Genomic DNA, 18,438 nt, shown 5'->3' on the forward strand with positions numbered 1-18,438 from the left:
CCCCCCCACCCCCGACCCCGACCCCGTTCCTGATTGGCTGGGTCTGAGGTCTGCATTGCTAACAAGTGGTGCTGACACTGGTGGACTGAGATCGTCCTTCGCCCCGTTGGGCAGTGATAGATCACACCTTCTCCACTCTAGCTTTTCAGTTGTGCCCAGGAAAAGCAAATACCTGCCCCGGGAAAGCCAAAGTCCATACTAAGCCAAGGACAAAGCTTTAGATAAATAAACCTGAGGGGCTAGTCTGATCACATAATGTGGCCGTGTGCTTTACTAGATGGGAGCTTCTTTGTAACTTCTCTCGAGGTGGATTTAAACTACTCCGTGTTGGAATATTTAATTTATTTTATAATCGCATGGTATTGGGGGCATAGTTTTCAAAAGCTGCAGATAGGTATGCAAGGTCAGCAGGCACGGCCTGCACTCCAAATTGCATAGAAGGGCAGAAGACACCATGCCTACTTAGAGCTGGGTGACATTGCCAGGATGGCTTTGCCGTTCTTAATTCTAGGCTCTAACACTAGGAGAATATCGAGGCACTGAACAGTGTGATTTGAATGACAATAAGAAATATAGCGTAATGTAACTTTTAAAACTTTTCCATTTTTTTTCTATTTCATAGTTACAGGTAAATAGTGGCTGGTCACAGCAATCTGTAAAAAATTACACAGATTTTAACTTTATAACTATCCTTTTAAGAATGGCATATATGAAAAAATGTGATGTATGGTAAATAAAAGAAGCCAGTTTAAGAAGAAAGATAGCCTCTTTAATAAATGGTACTGAAAAAGCTGGCATTCTGTAAGCTGAAGGCTAAAATTAGACCCACGTCTACTTTCTAGATCATCATGCACTAAACTACAGTCCAAATGGATCAAAGATTTAAAAATTAAAGCAGAAACACTAAATTTCCTGGAGGAAAATGTAGGTAGAAATCCTAAAGACAAGAGGTAGGTAGAGAGTACAGAAGCAAAAACCAAAGTGCATGGGAAATACTTCAAAGAATCTACAACTGGGATCTCATCTTTTGGAAAAGTTTCTGCACATCAAAAGAAATCTCCAACAGAGTGAAAAGAAAACCCACCAAGTGGGAAAAAATTATAGCTGACTGTCCCTCTGACAAAGGCCTTCTATCTACAACATATAAAGAATTTTTTAAAAAGGCAGGATCCCCAAATTCAGTCCAAAAATGGGCATCTGAGATAAATATACACTTCTCAGGAAAGAAATATAAATGGCAAGTAAATATATCAAAAATGTTCAACCTCATTGGTTATTTGAGAATGCAAATTAAAGCAATGCTGAGATTCCATCCCAGCCCAGAAAGAATGGCTAACATCAAGAAGTCAGCCAGTAGCAAATGCTGGAGGGGCTGGGGGGGCAAAGGAGGCCTTCTCTGCTGTTGGTGGGAGGGCACACTAGTATAACCACCATAGAGGTTGGTGTGGAGATTCCTCAAAAAACTCCAACTGGGGACACCGTCCAGCCCAGCTAGCCCCCTCCTGGGTATTTTTCTAGAAGAAATGAAAACATCATACCATAGTGATACATGTGCAGCCAATGCTTATAGCAGGGCAATTTGTCATAGCTAAGTCTTGGAAGCAATCCAAATGCCCATCAGCTAAGGAATGGATAAAGAAGATGCGGTACTTTTACACAATGGACTCTATTCAGCTATGAAAAAAGATAAATTCGAGGCTTTTATTGGTAAATGAGTGCAACTAGAGACCATACTCTGAAGTGAAATAAATCAAGCCCATATGTGCAAACACGGTGTTAGCTCTCCTTAGTGTGAGAACCTGGAAGAGGAAATAAAATGTGAAGGGTACAGTAGGTACTGGGAACAGGGAACGGACTAAATTGCCTGGGCAGACCTTGAATTTGTAATCCTCCTGCCTCGGCCTCCCGAGTAACTGGAATTACAGGCATGCATTACTATGGTAGGCTATTTTTAATGTTTTGAGGAATTTCCATGCTGCTTTCTACAGTAACTGTACTAACTTACCTTCCCACCGACAGTGGTAACAATGCCTCCCCTTTCTCTGCGTCCTTGCCCGTACCTGTTATACTTTGTCTTTTTGATAGGTGTTCAGAACGAGGAGCTACCTCACTGTGGCTCGGATTTTAATTTCCATGACTACTATTGATGCTGAACTCGTGCTTTTTAATGTACTTGTTGGCCATTTGTATGTCTTCTTTTAAGAAAAGTTTACTTAGATTTATTGTACATTTTTATTTTCATTATTTTATCCTTGAGACAGGGACTTGCTATGCAGGGCAGGGTGGCCTTGAACTCACAGCTCTCCAGAATCGGCCTTCCCTGTGCTGGAATTACAGGCATGTGCCACCATACTCAGCTCCATTGCTTACTTACAAATAGCTTATCACTGGTGCAACCACTGTGGAAATCACTGTGGGGATTCCTCAGGAAACTGGGACTGGAGGTCCCATTCAACCTAGCTACCCACTTCTTGGGTATTTTTCCAGAAGAACTGAAAAAATCATGCCACAGCAATATGTGTGTACCCATGTTTAGAGCAGCACAATTTATCATAGCTAAATCTTGGAAATAACCCAAATGCCCATCAGCCAAGGAATGGATGAGACCACATGGAGTATTCCTCAGCTATAAAGAAAGATAAACTTTAGGCTTTTATAGGTAAATGGATGCAGCTAGAGGCCGTACTCATAAGTGAAACGAAACAGACTCGCATGTATAGGTGTGGTAGTGTCTCCCTCGTGTAAGAACCTGAAAGAGTAAGATCCAAAAGGTGCAACAGATACTGTCAAAGGGAAAGAGACTGCTCAGAGGAAAGAGCAACTGGGATGCAAGAAAGGAAAAAAGGAAGAGGGGAAAATGCACACGTACATATACCCAAGACAGCTTAGATAATTGTACTACTAGTTTCTACTAGTTCATTGCAAGGAACAGTTAGTCCTTACACTGTTTGATCAATCTTGCCTGCTCATATCCGGTAATCTGAGCAGTTACTTCGAAGACAACAATATGCAGTATAATAATCATTGTTAATTTCTACCATCCTGTTTTGAAATCCTGTATCATTTTAATTATTTTTCTCTTGAAAATAAAATAAAACAAAATTAGCTTATTAACTTTTTTTGCCATTGAGTTCTTTTTACATTCTGGATACCAACCATTTTCTAGATGGATAGTTTACAATTATTTTCGCTCATTCTGCAGGGGCAATTTTTTCTCTCATTTCACAGATTGCCTTCCGTTCTGGTGTCTCCTTTGCTGTGCAGCCTTACAGAGTGGTGTAACCCTATTTATCCTATTTTTGCTTTGCTTTCCTGTGCTTTTGGGGGGAGCATATAAAAATACTGCTCATTTCAACCTTTGTAATACAGTTGGAACATTATCGTATGCATGTCCCGTTCCTGGGCCTTGAATGTATCTTTCTGCCTCTGTAAACTGAGAAGCTTTCATATCACCCAACCTCTGCTCCAGAAAGCTGGGCCAGGAACTGGTAAAGTATGGCCGGGAGATGACTCAGCGGAATAAGTGCTTCCCTGGCAAAAAAAAAAAAAAAAAAAAAAAGTAGTGGTAAAGTATCAGGACCCTTTCCTAAGCTGGAAGAAGGAGACAGGAGAAAACACCGGAGCTGAGGAATCCAGAAAAAGGAAGAAGCATGCAGATATGAAGGCTGGAGGCTTCACTCCTGGAAGCCTTGAAACAGGAGACTCGGGCTGGAAACAGGGACAGAGGGGGTGATCTGAGTTCCTTCCTGTGCCTTCTCATGCAGTCTGTTTTTCCAGGTTACTCTCTGGAACATGTTTGCTAGGATATGGTCTAGGCTACCCATATCTATGTATTAAAAACTCAGATTGCTGGACTTTAAAATGATACCAGTGGGAAAAATTCTAAGTCCAGCAATCTGCATTCTAGCACCCTGCTCAGAACTGGAGACTCGTCTGTGTACCGGCGGCTCAGTGCTAAAGGACCAGCTCCTGCCTGGCTCTCCCTAGTCCTGCTCAATCAGGAGAGCAACAGCACACGGGCATTCCCCGCCTCCTGAGCAGCTCCTTGGCCCACTATTGCCTGGAATATCTTTAATTGCAGTTCTGATCCCTGACTCCACAACGAAGAGCAGAAGCTTCACCCCAACACTCTCCCCAGGAAAGGAAATGCACCAACAGACTGGAGTTATATCCATGGTTGGACGTGGACATTCGGCAAGGGACAAGAGCTGCAGGAACAAGCCGGCGCTGCTGCCGGCCAGGCTTCTGCTCCCACCTGCGCTTGGCACAGCCCACGTTGGCACAGGGATGGCTACTCTTCTGCCTGGCACCAGAGCAGGCGCTCATGAGCCCCCCGCCCCACCCCAGCCTTCTGCAATGAGTAGTTCCTGGATTAAGTTCAGACCTTGTATCAGCGGCAAATCCCCGCCCTGTCTCTTCCTCAAAGAAAAGTTAGGCTGGAGAGGTAGTCTCGAGTTTAGCTGTACAGTAGAATCATTCAGGGAGTTTTGATCACCTTGATACTTGGAATTTACTGCAGGTCATTTAAACCAGCAGCGTGGGCGTTCAAGTGACTTCACCACGCAGCCAAGACGGAGAACCGAGGGCAGCTCCAGCCGCGTAGGGCTTCCTCGCACTTCCTCTCCAGAGGATCCCGGGCAGGAAAGACAAGGAGAAGAACCCACAGAGCCACTAGGCCTGCAGAACAGGGCCAGGCGCAGAGCGGACGGGGCAGCGCAGGAAGGACGGGACACGACGCTGAGGGGCTGCAGGGACAGGTGGCGGCTGCCGGGAGGGATTCCGGCCAGATCGGCAGCGCAGCCCAAGGAAATGTATTTCATATCACACAAACTATACTTCCTATAATTTTTATTAACTACAGGAGATGATTTAAAAGATTTCACCACCTGCCAGAAGCACATTTGTCAAAACTTATTAGGAAACAAAAGGGTAAGAAAGCATCTCACTTTGCTTTTGGAACTCTCAGTCACTCACAAAGGACCCTGAAATGACAAGATGTTGCTTTGTTTTCTCCCTACACACACACACACACACACACACACACACACACACACACACCCTGTGTTCCTGTTTTCTCAGAAAAGGCTCAGGGCAAAATAATCCTCATCAGAGAAAATCCCTTTTAAATCTGGATTTAAGAACAGACAAAAGAGGGGGTCCAATGAAAGCTGCTCTTTGTGGGCGGACAGAGCAGGTAAGCCCTTCCTTCATTCCCAATGTCTTAGCTTTGGGTTCCGTTCTTAAGTTTCACCCCTTGAGTGGCTGTAGGGGTTGAGCCAAGGTCAAAGTTCACATCTTCCCCTGTATACCTGGAAAATGCAGCGTGGACCTCCATCCAGCCCATGTTGCTAGGGTTTATTAGGACTATTTTTTCATTTTCTTCTTTCTAAAACTCAGGCTTCAACAGGCTACTCGCTCTTCTCTTCTCAAGAGCTGGTGGTAGCTCCGTAGTACCTGCTGACTCAAGCCAGACTTCCTAGTCGTGGCTTGCAGCTGCTGTCACCCTGCACTGTTATAGGACATTCTGGGAACTACCTGTTCAGCTATCCTTAGAACATCTATGTTCATTCACATGGCCTGCTATCTCTAGGTTTCCAGGGTTACTTCAGAATTAAAATCTAGGGGACCGGGGAGATGGCTCAGTGGAATAAGCGCTTTCCTGGCAAGCGCAAGGGCCTGAGTTCAATCCCCCAGTTCTGCCAAAAAAAAGAATTAAAATCTGTTATTGGTATATACTGAAGCAGTGAATATATCCAATATCTTACCTGCTTTTCACTATGGATAGATAGATTAAATTTTTTCTTTTAATTCTAAATTTATCTTTTAAAAATAAAAATGTTTGAATGATTATCACTAGGACTGCTAATTTTCTGGTGGACTTGCTCTTTTTTGGGTACTTATATGATTTGGTGCTATTGCAATAGATTGCTTTTTAAGATGTTACACATATTTTTCTACTATATCTTATTTTGTTTATTAAATTTTTTAGGTTTTTTGTTGTTGTTGTTGTTGTTGTTGTTGTTGTTGTTTTGTTTTGCGGAACCAGGGACTGAACTCAGGCCCTTGCGCTTGCCAGGGAAGCGCTTATTCCACTGAGCCATCTCTCCGGCCCCACTGTTTATTAAATTTTAAGACAAGTTTATTTTAGCAAATTTAAAACTGCCAAAAAGAAATTTTTAAGAAAGAAGAAAATAGAAACTTATCATCTGTGGTCCTTGGATTACCAGGCTTGAAACTTGGAGTTTTCAGTTATCTTTCTCTCTGATCTTTCGGCTCCAGTCATATCACTAGTCAGATCAGAAGAGCCAGAGCAGCTCACAGGTGTCAGAAACGGGAAGTACGAGGGCGCAGGGCCGAAACTGTCCGGGGCAGTGATGCTGATCCTTCTCAAGACCCCAATAACACAAACAGCCCGCTGTGGCCCACGTGCCACAGCGTCTGTCGCCGCAGGCCTGGGGTGCTGGGATCTCTAGGAGCTGAGAGCAGCAGGAACGTGGCTGTTGTGGGAGGGACGTAACTGAGGCTGAGGCCAGGGCTTTGGAACAGAGAGCAAGAAAGAACCTTGCTGGCCTACAGGCCAAGGAGAGCAGTGCCGTCCGAATCAAGCCAGAGTTGATTCAGGGAAGGGGTTATGGTCTAGGGGAAGTCCCTAGAGACCTCAGTCGCTTGTCACACGTAGGGCAGGAGAATGGAAGGGCTGGGCAAGCCAACCATGGAGGTGACTTTGCTGAGCCCAAGCCCAAGCCCGTGACAGCGAGATTTTGGAGGCAATAGGATGCCAGCAGGTGCGCCCTTTAGGGTCTCATCTGGGTAGGAAGAGGGGGTGGGATTGCCCAACTGATAGCTCTAAGAGGACACTAGGAGCACAAAGCCAGGCCTGCTGGGTGGGGCCTGGGGTAAAAGTCAAGAGTAGTACTAACTCTGTTCTTCATTTAAACTTTTATTACTTTGATTCATTACGGATTCTTCTTTGCATTCATTTTGGTCTTGGTTATTTCCCGATTCACTTAGTTTTCCATGTTCCACCCTTGAAGTTTAATGTCATGATTTACCATTTTATACAAGACATCATTTGTCTTATGTATTCCACAAATACTCAGTGAGTGCACAGTGAAAACTCAGGCCCAGGCCATAAAGCTGAGCTGCTCCTGAACCCTGCCTTCTGGTGGTGCAGGACAGAGGAATTGTCCTTTCAGCTTACGTGAAGTCAGAGAAATTAGAAAGAAAGAGATGAGGCATTCACCGATCTGCACATACTGTTCTCGGGATAATTTCTATTTTGCAGCTGAAGTCTTGGCTGCTAGCTTGCCATTTTGAAGCAGAACACTTTTTTTAAAAAATGTATTTGGTACAGGGTCTCCCTACACAGCTGGGACTCATAGTGATCCTCCTGTCTCAGTCTCCCTGGTGCTGGGATTATAGATTTTGGTGGCCTGGGGCCAGTCTGGCATGCAGTAGGGATTGAACCTGGGTCCTTGCGCTTGCCAGACAGTCACTTGGACTGCTGAGCTACCTCCCCAGCCCAGAGCATGCTTTTTCACTGTCCTGTTATGTGCATGCAGCAGAACTCCTCCAACGGCCAGCCCCCACCTCCGCAGTTCCGCCAACTTGGCCAGTTCTGGCCCAGGCTTCCTTGCCTACTTCCTCTAGCCCGGCCCCTGTGGCTTTGCTGGTGCTATATTTAGACTTGTAAAGTCAGCGCTGAGACTGCTTCCTTCTGAAGCCTGAGTCTGAAGGAAGTGGTGCTGCACTCCTGTAATCCCAGGACTCAGGAAGTCGAGGCAGGAGAATTGTGAGTTTAAGACTAGCCTGGGCTGCACAGTGAGACTGTCTCAAATGAAACAAAACAAGAACGAGCCCATGGCAAGGCTGGCACAGAAGTGGCCAAGCAGCTTTCTCTAGGGATAACCGGGAAGCCCCTGCGGTTAGTGCCCGCCTTCCCCATTCCACAGATGCGGATGTTGAGGCTCACAAAGATCACAGCGGCCATTCAGACCATCTGGCTTTGAAGTCCAGGCTCCTAACTGGCCAATAACTAAGGTAGATACAGAAATGTGGAGGCAGCATCAACTTCAGGAATATGCTCAGTCAACCTATCACAGTCCCAAAGGAGCAAATGAAATTCCAGGAAAATGTAGTGAGTACCCCACTAATTGAGTTGAAGATGTCCAACTTTATCGTACCTAGTTTCTTCCCTTTGCATACCTGGTTTGAGTCTCCTGCTGGGAAGACAAGCTCTCTGTGCCTGGACGCCCCCTCCACCTTCCTTGGTCACAGTCCAGGGCTCTGATGACAGCACAAGCCCACAAGCCACTTGAGAAGAGTCCCTCACACAGGCCAGTGATCAGAGCCACGGAACCATGAGAGCAAGATCACCTGCGGCGTGCACTGAGCGTGTGTCGTGTGTGCGTTAGCCTCACAGCCTTCCTGTGCAGTCGGTGTGCTTATGGTCCCCTTTGTATTGGGATAAGAAAAATCCCAACCAATTTTAAATATACAGTTCAGTCGAATCACGAATATTCACATCACTGTAGCTATTCCCATTTGTAGAAAGGAGGACATTTGTTCAGAAAAGTTAATCAATTTTTTTTTTTTTTTTTTTAGTGCCATAGCTGATAAACTGCAGAATTGGTAAAGTCAGGTGTTACCTCCTGACTGAGACATGGTGACTTATTTCACTTGGGCCCTTCCTAGGACAGGTGACTGGCTTCGCGGGGTCTCTCTGACCACTTTCCCCTCTGTCTTTGGCGATGGCCTTCAGTCTGCCCAGCGGTCCTTACTGAGTACACGTGTTTCTCCGCTGTAGCCTTGCTGTTTGTTCATCACTAAAGTCGGAATTTTTACTAGAGAGAGTGTGGGCTCTGGGGGCACTGGTTTCAGTCTTTAGGGAGAACTAAAGGAAGAAGAGGAAGTGACAGGTGGCAGGAGGAAGAGAAAGGGAGCTCTTATGGCTTCTGCGTAGACATCCCCATAGCCTCACACAGTCCTGGGTGGGGCATTTGGGAGGCGGCTGGATCTAGGGTCTGTGACGCTGGGAGCAAAGATGTGACGCTGGGATTGATTCATGCGCGATGTTGGGATAAGCTACCACACCTGGGCGTGACCGCCACCTGCCCTAAGGGTGGGTAGCTGGATCAGACATAAGGGACACAAAGAGAGTCACCGCTGTGTCTCCACCTGACACGGGAGTACCCTGTGGTCAGCACTGTTTCTTCCTAACAGCCTGTTAGTCATAAAAAACAATTTGCGAATTTCCTGGGCACTTCATATCCTACTGTTTCCTTCCTTCTTAGCAGGATCTGCAGATTTTTGGTGGGAACCCTCGGCATGTGCAGCTGCTGAGCTGGGTTACGAGCAGACAGAAAGCGGGCTCACGTGGCACAAGGTGAGCGGGGTGCTGCTGCTAGGAACGTGCAGCCTTTGAACACTCCCTTGCCACTCATGGCAAGGCCCAACCAACCCAAGAGTCAGGCAAGGGGCGTGCCGCACTGAGACTGGTGAAATGACAAGGAAACTGGGCCACAGCAACTCCAAAAAGTTCTTGGGTTTGCTACTTGAGATGCCAGCAGAAATTGCCAGGCTGTCGCCCTCCCTGACATCTGGGGTTACAGGACTTTTCTTCCTTTGATGGACCCACGCCATTGCCACCGCACTGCAGGGAGGCTGGGGCAGAAGGCAGTTACCTCATGAACAATACAGAAGCTGGGTGTGAAGCCAGCAGTCGGAGGGGGCCCAGCGTCCCTGGACCGCAGACTCTTGGTGAGGAAGAGCCTTCAGGTGCCTCTTAGAATTTCCATTACGCTGGACTCTGATGTGTTCTTTGTTCTCCTAAGATATGACAGTTGATACTTTACTATGTTCATAGTCATTTTTCTTGTACCAGAATGAAAATTATTGTGCAAAATCAATATTTCTAAACCAAATGAGCTACAAATAAAACCAACTGGCCAAAAAAGTTCTAATTGTGTTTCAGAAAATTCTAAAAATGTAATTCAAGAAAACACATGTATTTTAAGAATTTAAGTATGTCCTTTTAAAAATACACTTAATGGAAAAAAATAAAATAAAAGCTTGGCTGTGTCTATGTGGTACCATATGCAAGTGTCACGTTCTTGTCCAGGCATCCATTTCTGTAGCTGAAAGCAAAGATATTTTCAGAGAGTAAAAGATGATTTTGAAGATTGGTTTTTCTCTTATCCTGAAAAGATCTGACTCAGTGAAATTCTTTTTCCTGGACTCTGAATTAAATATATAATTGAAATATTTTGTGTTTGGTAGTGGAGGTGAAATGAGGAGTTGGAATGCTTGAAAAATACGTATTAAAATAAAGTTAAATAATAAAAACTTGGAAACAATAACTAATTGCTCAAAGAAAAATATGGTTACGAGCTCCCCAAATACACTATTTTATGATAAATTTTATAAATAACTTCAGTATTAATTTTTGATTATGGTAAAGTATACATAACAGATAATCCATCATTTACAAGTACACTTTAATAATATTTAGTAAATTCACAAGGTCACACTACCACCATTTTTATCACTAATGTCAGACATTTTTAATCACCTGAAAAGGAAACTCAATAACTCTGAAGCAGTTATGAAAAATTTTTAAAAGAATTTTTCAAGATTTACCTTTGAGGTATTTTATACAAATAGCTTTTGTTTTATTTACTGTGTATTTTTGGTTGCGCTGGGAGTTAATCCAGGGCCTTGGGCATAGCAGCCAAGTGCTCTTCCTCTGAGCTACAGCTCCATCCCTGTTGCCTCGTGAAGCGCTGCTGACCCGCGAAAGGCAGCCTCGGGTACGCAAGACCCCATCAGCTCTGGCGACTTCTGCTGTGGCAGCGCTGTGACACCAGAAGTCCTTCCATGGTGAAGGAGACTGACTCTTAAAAGGCTGGAAGGGCAGCATGAAAGCCCAAACCATCACGTGTACATGCAGCCCAGGCTTGTGACAGCGAGGCGCGGCCGTGACCATTTTCTTTCGTCTTTGAGAAACAAGTGTTTTCCTCATATTTCTATTTGATTCTGTTGCAGTTTTTTCACCAAAATAAAACTACTCTTTTCTTCCTGGTGTATTTACTAATGAGTATGATACTAATGTGTTGTTTGTGCTTAAGATATAATTTATCGGCAGCCTGCCTTCCGGCGGGGTCCACACCAAACCTACCAGCTCGGGCTGTGCCTGCCCGCTGGCCCGCCAGAGCTCCTCGATTCGCAGTCACCCAGGTCCGGGCGGACGAAGATGCCCCAAGCATCCCATCCCAAAGACACCCGCATGCCAGTCCCGGTCTCGGCTCAGCTCACCAATCGGAAACAGAAATTAGAGTCGGTGGAGCTGTCCAGCCAGTCAGAAATCCAGCACCTGAGCAGTAAGCTTGAGCGGGCCAAGGACACCATCTGTGCCAATGAGTTGGAAATAGAGCGTCTTAACATAAGAGTCAACGACTTGATTGGAACCAATATGTCTATCCTACAGGAGCAGCGGCAAAAGGAGGAAAAGTGGAGGGAATCTGAAAAGCTGTTGGAGACTCTGCAGGAAGAAAAAAGAGAATTGAAGGCAAATCTTCAGTCTCATGAAAATTTCATCCGTGAGGCAAAGATGCGAAAGAAGTTACAGGCAAAGGGAACCAACACCCAGCAACTAGGAGATGCTATAAGACCACTGGAGGACTCTCAGGCTGAGAGGAGGCTCGCCTCTCAAGGGCAGGGCGACTTGGGCAGTGTGCTTTCCCAGTTGGATTTTACCCATACAAGTGAAGAACTCCTGCAAGCAGAGGTGACTCGTCTAGAAGGCAGCTTGGAATCTGTGAGCGCAACATGTAAACAGCTGAGCCAAGAGCTAATGGAAAAATATGAAGAACTGAAGAAGATGGAAGGACATAACAATGAGTACAGGGCAGAGATTAAGAAGTTGAAAGAACAGATTTTACAAGCTGAACAGACTTACAGCTCTGCACTAGAAGGTATGAAGATGGAAATTTCCCAGCTGACTTGGGAGTTACATCAGCGAGATATCACTATTGCTTCTGCCAAATGTTCTTCCTCAAACATGGAAAAGCAGCTCAAAGCAGAGATGCAAAAGGCAGAAGAAAAAGCAATGGAGCATAAGGAAATTTTGAATCAGTTGGAATCACTCAAATTAGAAAATCGTCATCTTTCTGAAATGGTGATGAAATTGGAATTGGGTTTACATGAGTACTCCGTGCCCGTGTCTCCCCTGGGTTAGATAGCTGCCAGATTTCTGGAAGAGGAGGAACTGAGGTCTCATCATATTCTAGAGCGCCTGGATGCCCATATTGAAGAACTAAAAAGGGAGAGTGAAAAGACAGTGAGACAATTCACAGCCCTGATGTAACTGCTTACGGAATCACAGCCTGGGAAGGGAACACCGCAGAGTTAGCGTCATCTGAAGGAGCAGCTCTTTTAAAACATGGTCATACAAAGTTATAAGGATAACGCATACTAAACAGTGGTGAAAAAATCTGAAGAATTGGTACTTTTCTTCGACATTTTCACTGCAGTGGTTTTTGAAGGACTTCTTCCAGCAATAACTTGTGAGAATAAACCTCTTTACATACTTGTAAAAAAAAAAAAGATATAATTTATCCCACATCTTTTTATAGTTTGACCCAACTAAGGTAAAGTGAGTGTCTCAGTCACCCTTCTCTCGTTGCTGGGACAAATACCCAACACTCAGAATGAAGGAAGGAAAGCTTTATTCAGCTCACATTACTGGGGGTTTCGGTCCCTATTCAGCTGGCTCCCAGGCAGAGGGCACAGGGCAGAGAGCAAAAGGAGGGGCCTGGAGGCAGCTGGGCAGGAGCCAGCCTCTCGCCCCTCCTTACACTGTAATGCAGATTACCTGGCCCAGGGCAGGTGCAGCATCCACACCCGCAGTAATCAATCACAGACTCCAGAAGCCACCCCATGACTGCATGAGGCTTTGGGGGGACACCTAGACACAAGCCATAACAGTGAGAAAAATAATGGAGCTAAGTTTGAACTCAAATTCTCTGCTCTGTATTCTGAGCGGCTAAGGCAGCCTCCTCCGGAGAGCCCCTCTGCCTTAGGTGGGTGTGGTCTCCTCGGGGGCCTTTCCAACCGCTCCACCACTTTCCTGAACGGGGCTCCATCCTATTCAGCGACCAACTGTGGACTGAAGCCCTCGGGGGCTTCTGCCTGCGCTTCTACCTGCGCTCCTCCGAGCTCGCTGCCAGAGAAGCGATTCTTGTCCGGGTGCCCGGGGCAGATCATGGCTTGGCTCCTTAACCTGGCACAGTTGGTGGTGTTGAAAATGGCATAGAACTAATTGAACAGACCCTGAATATTGATTACAGCCTTGAATCGCTGCCTCATATGGTGTAGATGTCTCCCTGATGACACCATTTATGGATAAGAAAGTTAAAAAATATGTCATATATGTTATATACATACATATATGATATACATATATAGCATATATACATATAACACATAGTATAAGACATATACATAATGTCTTATACATTATGTATACATTTTATGATATATTATGTATAGTGTATGTGTTACTTATGTATATGTGTGTAATATATGTATGTGTGTTATAAACATGTTAGATATATATGTATATCTGTTATATAAGATATATATATATATATATATATATATATATTCCCACTTTTCAGATGAAAAATTAGGCTAAATGGGATTGGGTGAACTATTCAAAGACTCTGAGCTAATGAATTCAGAGCACAGATTCAATCCCAAGTCTGCGTGATTCCACAGTTTATATTCTTTCCAGCACAGCAAAAACACCTTTCGAGGGCACTTCTTAAATTACACATCACTGCTGCCCACCGCGCCTGCGCGGAAGGCCAGCTCTGGGCGATCACAGCTCATTCTCAGCTGAGGCGCGGCACCGCGGAAGGATTCTCTGAGAAACACTCCGCAGTGTGGTTTAACCTCCTCCTGAGTCAGCCTGCGATCCGAGCTCAGGCCTGGAAACACGCCGTAACTTGAAACGCTGACAGCATGAATTTGACAGGGCTGCCTTTGAGTTTCAGACTAGTACATTGGTGGCCTTATTTTTTTTAAAGATACAAAAGTATAAAACACACTGGCTAAAGTAGGATGCTGTTAGTCAGTAAGTGACACAGGCAGAGGTTAGAGAAGAGAGCATGACCTCGCCCTCTTCCAGGCAACGTGGGGCTGCGGCTCTGGAGTTGGCCTGGCTGTGCGACCGTGAACAGGCGACTTCACCTCTGGAGGGCTGGCCTCCCAGGACACAGGGTGAGGCTTCCTGCCCTTCCAAGGACACTTGTGTCTCTACCCAGTAGGGGACTGGATGTGGTCACACATAGACACTTTGGCCAGCTCTGGCTGCATAATTTGCAGAGCCAAGTTGTGTAAAAGGAGAAGTCAGGCATTTCATCAGAAATTATTAAGAATCTCAGGACTGCAATAGCAGGGCAGTAGGCGAGGCGCAGGGGCTCTTCTGTGCGTGCGGTCATAGCCCTGAAAGCTCAGCGCCTTGGCTGTGTTCTTCATGCCGTGTGAAGGGTTGACACCAGAAGGGGTGGGGCCCAGCTGAGCTGCTGGCGGCAGGGCTGCTTTTGAAGTCAAGGATCCTTCCTCAGGAAAGAGGTCAGTAGCAGAGTGGGGCCCAGCAGGGGAAACCCCATGTTCCTTAAGCTACTTCCTTGCGTACTCTTGAAATAAGCATTGACATGGCCATGCTAGACCGAGGGAAACTGTCCGCTTTGGAGGCCTCGGCCATGCTACTTAAAATGATTGTACAAATATCAACTAAAATCAGCTTGCAGGTATAGCTACTGGTAGGTTCTCTTCAGGAGTGAGGTGAAGGTGGGAGATGGTGGGTCAAAGGGGGAGGCGCAGGGCCTGGGGGAGGAGCCCTGTGAGGAGCAGACAGCCTTCAGCTGTGGGCTAAGTTATGAGGAGCAAGCAAGTGGGGGAAAAGCAAAAGCTTGCTCCCTGAGGAGAGCAAGGGACGGACAGCTGGGAACGAAAAACAAACGTGCCAGCGATGTGGAGTCTCCACACAGGCAAGAGGCAGAACACCCTGGGAGAATCTTCCACTGCATCCAGGCACTTCCTTGTCCCTGGATCACTGGAGTGGCTGCCATGCCATGGTGCTGGAGCTTAGAGGACAGTGATTAGTGTCAGGTCAGGGTTCCCAGATCCCTTAATCTGGAGGCCGGCACTTGTATGGAAGCTAGAACTTCATCCAATCAGCAGTATTCATTTCCAAGGGGACATGGGTGCCACCTCTTATTCTTATAAGCGAATAGTCTCTAATTATGTGCTTGGTTCCTGAAGGTCTAGGACAGTGATGGTGAAACTTTTAGAGCTTTCAATGGTCACAAATAGCTTGCTGCAGCACATACTCCATAGGCTCATCGCCGTTGGTCTACGAAGTGCAGCAAGCGCATGGAAGAGAAACTTCAGGCTCTTCCTGAGAGCTTAAACATCAACATCAGATAGAGCAAGTGGGGGGAAGCAAGAGTACCAGAAAGAAGCAGAGCCTCCCTTTCCCATAAGAGATGATGACTTGCTATAACCTGGATACACCTTGAGACATTGCACTGAGTAATATAAACCAGTCACAGGAGAACTAACACTCATTCAAGCTCCCTGGAGAACTCCCATCCACACAGAGACAGAGTAAGGTGGTGGTTTCCAAGGGCTAAGGGAAGGAGCCAGGAGTTAGAGTGTAAGAATAGTGTTGTGGTTTCACAAGATGAAAAGGGTCCTGGAAATGGTGTAATTAATGCTACTGAGCTTAAGAATGGTTAAGATGGTAAATTCTATGATATGTTTTTAATTTTTATTTTTTTATTTTAAACAGGACCAGAGAGATGGCTGAGTGGAATAAGCACTTCCCTGGCAAGCGTAAGGGCCTGAGTTCAATCCCTGGTTCTGCAAAAACAAACCAACCAGTAGGGGTTGCTTATTTTAAAGAGAAAAAAATAAAAATAAATAACAAGAACAAAGACAAAACAAAGCAGCATAAGATATGGGTATTTTATCACAATGAAGAAATGAAAAACAAGGAAGGAAAAGGAGTCCATAAGATGTAATCAGAAATCCAGAAAGGCGAGTGTCTGAGAGACAGGCAGCGGCAGTGCCTCTCGGCTGTCCCTCAGTGCTGAAGTCCCGGGGGGTGGACATTAAAGGCTTCCTTAGGGAAACTGCCTACTGTGGGCCGGAGCGCTGTTTTATAAGCTTGAAGGTAGAACCCTAGCTCAGCCAAGAGCTTCGAGCTCCTCACCTTCCAGGAGGCGCAGCCCCCGACCGCCCGGGCCCATGGCGTGAACCTTCTCACCTAAGAGAATCGGATCTTTCCTGAGTTCTTAATGTGATCAGAATCGATGCATAGACACATTGTAGGCGCAGGGAGGGAAGACTTGCTTCATAAGAGAGATGGGAAAAAAGATCATGTCCACAAAACCAACCTATCAACTTAAAAAAAAAAAAAGTCCAACCCTGGCCACAAAGGAAGCATACTGGCTGATGGAACATTTTTTCCAATTCTGTCTTAGAAACACTGCTTCAGGATCTTCATTTATGCCTAAGAAGGTATCAGTGGAGAACAAATGCGTACCATCTCTCTGCTGCTTGCTTTCTTCTTTCCTTTTACTATTGACATGTTATATTTGTACATATTTCTGGGACAGAGTAGGGTTATTCCATACATGTATGTAACATATAATGGCAAAAGCAGAGCAATAAGCGTTTCCATCTCTTCAGACAGTAATCATGTCTATGTGTTGGGAACGGTTAGACTTCCCAGTTATTTTTTTTATTTTCATTTATTTATTTGATTCAGGGTTTCACTACACAGGTCAGACTAGTCGTGGTCCTCGCGTTTCAGCCTGCCCAGCACTGGGATTACGGGTGCGTGCCGCCATGCCCAGTTTCAGCCAACACAGCATGTGGTATTGGGGACTGAACTCGGGTCCTTGCACTGGCCAGGCTGGCGCCTAGACTGCTGCTGAGCTATCTCCCCAGCCTTTCCAGTTATTCTGAAATATATAGTAGGATGTTGTTCAGATAACTTGGCAGGCTACGGCACACCGGCACGAATTCCTCTTTTCTGTGACTGGATACCTGTTCCGAGTCTGGTTCCCCTTTATGAAGGAAACATGAGGTATTTGTTTTGCTCTCTCTGGCTCACTCCACTGAACGTAATATCCTCTAGCTTCATTTACTTTGATGGAAACAATGAGATTTCATTCTTTTTTATGGCTGAGTAGCAGCCGTGAGTGAGTGTGTGTGTGTGTGTGTGTGTGTGCACGCGCGCGTGCGTGCGTGTGCATATGTGTGTGTGCGTGCGTGTGTGTGCACGCCCACTACATTCATTCATCCACTAACAGACGCCTCGGTGGACCCCGCATCCTGGCTGCCGTGAGCTGGGCAGCAGCAAACAAGGCTGTTCAGGAGTCTCAGACGCACCGACTTCGTTTCCACTGGAAGTTCCCCCAGTTATCACAGTGCTGCTACAGACTGGTTCTATTTCTGGTTTCTGAAGGAATCTCCGTTCTGTTTTCCAGCGTTTCTGTACCAATTTATATTCCCCCAACAACGTAGTTTCCCTTTCTCTGTATCCTCCCCAGCATTTGTTATTTGTAGTCTTTTGATAACAGCCATCTGGCTGGGGGAGGTGGCATTTCATTAGGATTTTGATTTGCACTTCCCTGATGACTAGCAACATTGATGATCAGCACTATGGGGCTCTTTTACATTCTTGGGGGCCATGGGTATATTTTCTTGCAAGAAATGTCTATTCAGATTCTTTGGCCTTGATCGAGGGTCCTGTGGTAATGGCCTCCCCCTGGACCTCACGGCAGCACACGCTGCTCCAGGACAAGCGTGGTGTGGCCAGCTTGGTCTAGGATTTGGCTACTGGCTCAGATTCACAGACCTTTGAACTCGTGTGTGTGTGTGTGTGTGTGTGTGTGTGTGTGTGTGTGTTGATTGCTGGGGATCACACATGCTAGGAAATGCTCTACCTTTGAGCCTTTGTAGCTCTCATCTTAGCGCCTGGGCCTCTTAATAGTCACACTGTCGCTTAGTATGTGCTTTGTCCCAACATTAACGGATTCTGGTCAAAGTTCACTCAGTCTACTTGCAGAAGTAAACATGCAGACTGCAGTTTTTTCAAAGCACTCTTATGCCTCGAAACTCTTTCCTGCCCCCATTTCTCTATCTGGGAGTGAAGAATATACACCCAAATGGTATGTTTTGTTTGACATCAAATAATGTTTTCACTTCATGGAACTGGAGCAGCTGAGGCAGAAAGACTGTAAGCTTGAAGGCAGTATCAGCAGCTTAACGAGATCCTGTCTCAAAAAAGGATAAAGGGCTAGGGATATACCTCTGAGGGAGAGGGCCCTGCGCTTGGTCCCCAGTACCTGAATGGCTAGGGAT

The 18,438-nt window shown here is 45.8% G+C and overlaps 2 protein-coding genes across 2 annotated transcripts in view; one reads left to right on the forward strand and one right to left on the reverse strand.

The window, feature by feature from the left end:
- The window catches only part of Blnk (B cell linker), a 75,714-nt gene that overhangs the window by 48,760 nt on the left and 8,516 nt on the right, over nt 1-18,438 (reverse strand). The window lies entirely within an intron of this gene.
- Nucleotides 11,252-12,584, forward strand: LOC101563183 (centrosomal protein of 63 kDa-like). The gene is given in 1 exon segment (XM_023709025.1): nt 11,252-12,584. A coding segment is annotated over 1 exon segment (1,113 nt). The 3' UTR covers nt 12,365-12,584.

Source organism: Octodon degus, unplaced genomic scaffold, assembly GCF_000260255.1.
Source record: "Octodon degus isolate 3935 unplaced genomic scaffold, OctDeg1.0 scaffold00010, whole genome shotgun sequence".
NCBI lineage: Eukaryota > Metazoa > Chordata > Mammalia > Rodentia > Octodontidae > Octodon > Octodon degus.